This window comes from Hydractinia symbiolongicarpus, chromosome 15 (assembly GCF_029227915.1).
Source record: "Hydractinia symbiolongicarpus strain clone_291-10 chromosome 15, HSymV2.1, whole genome shotgun sequence".
Classification (NCBI taxonomy): Eukaryota; Metazoa; Cnidaria; class Hydrozoa; order Anthoathecata; family Hydractiniidae; genus Hydractinia; species Hydractinia symbiolongicarpus.
In genome coordinates this window covers 6,005,227-6,009,804 of record NC_079889.1, presented here as the reverse complement: position 1 = coordinate 6,009,804, position 4,578 = coordinate 6,005,227, and the positions used below count along the sequence as shown (strand labels likewise).

The 4,578-nt window shown below is 34.0% G+C and overlaps 1 protein-coding gene across 1 annotated transcript; it reads left to right on the top strand.

Moving 5' to 3' along the window:
- Nucleotides 1-1,196: 1,196 nt before the first annotated feature.
- LOC130628661 (uncharacterized) lies at nt 1,197-2,498 on the top strand. Its single transcript, XM_057441645.1, has one exon. It carries the CDS (start codon nt 1,197-1,199, stop codon nt 2,496-2,498), a length of 1,302 nt encoding a protein of 433 aa, XP_057297628.1.
- Nucleotides 2,499-4,578: the final 2,080 nt, after the last annotated feature.

Genomic DNA, 4,578 nt, shown 5'->3' with positions numbered 1-4,578 from the left:
GATCTTACCTAACAGATACCGCGGACTGGGCATCTATCAGACTATGATTGTAGCTACCAAATATTACATAATGTTCACTTACAAATTACTTCCATCAGCCAAACAGAATGCGTGTTTTAAAGTTACTAGACAACAATATCATGCAATACTACACTAACACTACAACAATTAACAATTCTCACACGAGAAAGCTCAGTTCGGTATGTCTATTGTTATAATTGCCCACTTCGTTTGTTTCATTATTTTCTGTAGTCCTTTATTTTGCATGTGATATTATGAATATTTTTAATCCATTTACAATGCATACATATAAGGATTAATAATTTAACTTTTGAAACTTATTTATACACGGGACTTTATAGAAAAAAACAGTTTATTTACTCAATATATTAAGAATCTGTATAAATGTACTTGAAATAATAAATTACTGCTTGTATGTTAGACATTTTGTCATGAAAGCATGTAAATGGGTAAATATGTAAGTAACAAGTACTTTTAATGTGCTCGGGGATTTCATTCTAATGGCTGGCTATTCCTCTCCTGTATAACATATTACCGCCAAACATACGTATAGCGTTACTCTAATTTCCTTTTTTGCCAAACAAGCCGGTTGGCGGTCACACCAATGGGCTGACAACACAACGTTTAAAGTGATTCGGAGTAGGGACTCGAACTCGAAACTTTATGATTAAAAGCTGAATGTGCTGCGACTACACTACCTCTGCATTATGTGGGGTAAAATATAGTGTTGGGCGCTTATAATTTTTTCCTGGTTTTTTACAAATTAAAGACAACGGTAATTTTTAATTTTGTTTTTTTTCCTAAAAAAATAAAACTGAACAAAGGATGTTACAAAATAAATTTTAGTCTTTAGAGGGTTTTTAAATTTTGCTTTTTATATAACATCGATATTCTCAATATAAGAAAGTAAAATTTTCAAATAAGTGCCCAGTTTTCGATTAAGCGCCCCCTTTCATCAGGTGGGCGCTTATTTAAGGGGGTCGTTTAATAAGTGCTGGGCGCTTATTCCAGGGGGCGCTCAAAAAAATGCTTTGCGTTTAATTAGAATATTACGGTAATCTAAACTCTTTTATTAGGTAGATCTTGTAATTGAACTTTCTTTAATAAGGATTCACATTTATGTTATCTTTATAGAATAAAAGAGATAGAACAGTGTAGTAGCTACAACAAGAAATATGACTACGAAAGTCTCCCAAACATGGAAGAAGAGAAGAAAGTGTACTTTGATTGCGTATGTCATCCAATACGCTACGATAGGATTCGAACGTTCTGCTACTTGCGTAACATTGTGGACCTACTTAACAAATTTAATCAAAACTGAATATCCTGAATTATTTTTTGGACTTATAAGCTTGGTATATTTTTTACCTCCCATCTTTTTTTCCATGGTAGTCGCTAGATATGCAGATAAAACGAGAAGAGTAAAGTTGATTATATTGATATGCAATTTCATCAGTATGGTTGGTTGTATTATATATGTAATTCCCATATCACCTTATTATCCTTTGGTTGGCCAAACTTTGCTGGGGTTCAACCTGATTTCAAAGCCATTGACGTATGCAGAAATAGCTAGATCGTATTCAGCAGACGAAATGAAAAAGAAAATACCAATTTTAATGGCTTTCTTTTTTGTCGGTTATTCTTTTGGTCCAATCATTGGTGAATTCTTTCAATACGCTAATATAACAGTGTTTGGTTTACGTATAACAATTGGCAACATCTCTGGCTTCATTTCGTTGATTCTTTTGATGTTTACTCAAGTCAGTGTTGTAGGTCTAGCCAGCGATCTGTCAAGAGAGTTTGATTTAAAAGAAGCAACTGCAAGAAGAGAACACCATAATGAAAGTTACGAAAAAGAAACTTTTCTGTTTGTACTAAAAAAAGTTATGCTAAAGTTTGACGTTTTTTTTGTAATGATAATGACAGTGTTAGCTGCATTTTTCCAAGTAGCTTTTGCACGAAGTTTCCCAGTTATCGTTGGTTTGTTACAGTTCCCTTACTATTTTATTACAATATGTTATATCAGCTACGCTCTCACAGTATTTGGAATTATTTTTGTTCTCACATCAACCGAACTAAAACTCAGAACTGTTTACATTTCTGGTTTAGCAAGTATTTTATTTGTTGTCATATCAGGAAGCTTTCAGATCATTTTAATAGAAGCAAAATTAAATATTTTGAGCAATGTAATCTTTACCATTTTGCTGGCTGTATGCATAACTGTGGTAGAAATTGGAGAACAAATTTTTCTTGTTATTGTTGCAGCAAATCTAGTGTCATCAAAACACCAGGCCTACGTGGAAAGTATGAGAGATGTACTAAGAAATGTCGGATGTATACTAGGTAGCTTAGTATCTGGCTATATTGTAGAGTACTGTTACTCGTTTTGGCTTGGATTAACGCTGTTATGTCTCATGCAAGTTGTGATATTAATAATACGAAGAAAAACATACACAAAACCAAACATTATTATATAGAGAGCGTTGAAATTGCAATTTGATGAAACATAGCATATCTGTTAAAATACAATAAAAGAGAAGAACGTGTTGTTCTACCGTAAACGCAGCATAGATTTTAAAACTTTGTAGCTATTTTCAGTGGAATAAATTTTGCGTGGATAAATTTTTACAGACGCCATATTCGTCGTATTTAGCGTGGCTTTAATTCGCTGATTGCCCTTTTATTGTATATTTCGCGTAGACTAATTTTCGCGAATAACCTTTTTAATTTTCGCAGATGTCGCACGGTGAATAATAAATCAAATAAAACTTAGCTAGCAAACAGACGTAGTATTACTTTTTCTGAAAACTACAAAACATACATAGTTTTTAACAGAAAAAGTTGTCAAAGGCGTCTTGGTTGGATGAAGAGGTACTTGGAACTTTTCTTGTTTTTGATGATCCTGGTGAAGAAAATTTTGCCGGAACGATTCAAGTAATTAATTGCCAGCGAAGAAAAATAATTGAAAAAAACAAACATAAACAGTTCTTAAGTTACATCGAAAGACATTTAAACGTTGTGGAAACATAAAATCGTAAAAGAAAGTAAAAATCTGACTTGTGTCAAAGATATGATTATCATCAATTCTTTTCAATCAGTTTGATATTAATAGCTATATTTTTATGTTGTAATGAAAGTTGAAGATAACGTCTGTTCCATATTTCATGTTATGCTTAATCAACTTTATTTCCAGCAGCTTTTCACTTGCCATTCCAGTTAAAGAAGACAAAAAAGGCAATAGTTGATTTACAATGTTTATTAAATTTCACAGACAACCCATATTCCAATATTTCACGTTGAATTAATTTCGCAGGCAGGCCTTACTTCAACCATTTTGTGATTTCTTGATTTCGCAACTATTATCCCACCCACGTGCATGTTTTTTTTACAATACTTTCACAATGTTTGCATATTTCAATCCAATAGTTTATCTTTAAAGGATGAACCAGGTTGCCATACCCCATATTATTGAATGTGTAACTGCTGCCCGCACCAATACTACAATGATGCAGTATTATGCTTATCGTCTAGCTGAAAAATTCAGTCTGATTCAGTATGGGAAGAAATTATTTTCGCAGTTTTGTGTTGATTCGTAAGTTTAAGTTGAAGGTAACAATTTAAATTATATTTGTTCGAATCAAACTAACCTTTGTCAACATCATCCTTGAGTACACTACCCTTGCCCCTGCGCTACATTTCATCACTTCCAAAAGCGTTTTACTTCCTTTGGTTAGAGCGTTTATGGACGATATTAACCTAATGTCATCTTCAGTTTCTGGCGCTCAAAACCTTCTTTCAAGATGCACTACTGCGCTGAAATGAGCTGGCATGAGTTTCTGTAGTGGAAAATCAAGAGGCATATTAATTTAAAAGGAAAGGTCTTTAAACTCGACACCTCTTTCCGTATTCAAGCCATCCGAACCTACGGAATTTTCATCCTTTATTTCATCCATTCATTCATCATCTGTCCGTTTTCTGGGTCGCATCATTGACGGTTATATTTCTGATGCCAGATCAATTGATGAACTAGATAATAAATTAACAAGCGGCCTTGCCATCCTTAATGGCTCATGTTTAAAAGGTAGCCAAAAAAATTTGGGTTTTAGAAAACTTCCTTATCCCTTGCGTCCAATGACCAATACTTATTTACGAACTGCCAATCTCCCGTGTCACAAGGCTTGAGTAAAAAACATCTACTTTCATTAGAAAATGACTTTACCTCCATAGTTCAATCTGAAATACTTGTCTCTATAGCTCCTGTTCGCCCTGCCCTTTGCCTATTAAGAGTCTCACCACTTGCTTAAGTGTTTTAAGATCAGCGGCCACTTATTAATAAGAGATTCGAGAAATCCATTAGTGTCTGGCAGTGCCCCCGCTTTGAAAACAGGTTTGTGGAAGGTTGAGGATGCAGTTAAATCTGTCATGGGCACTCTTCAATATGACAGAGCTGAACTGGGCATAAACAAAGCTTTAAAGATTCTAAGAACAAAGCAGTGCTATGTTTATCGAAAGTTACTTTCTAAACAGCAAAGCACATCAACAAAGAAGTTGTAATAA

Coding starts and splice junctions, on each gene's coding strand:
- LOC130628661 (XM_057441645.1), top strand. CDS start 1,197: ATGACTACGAAAGTCTCCCAAACATGGAAGAAGAGAAGAAAGTGTACT.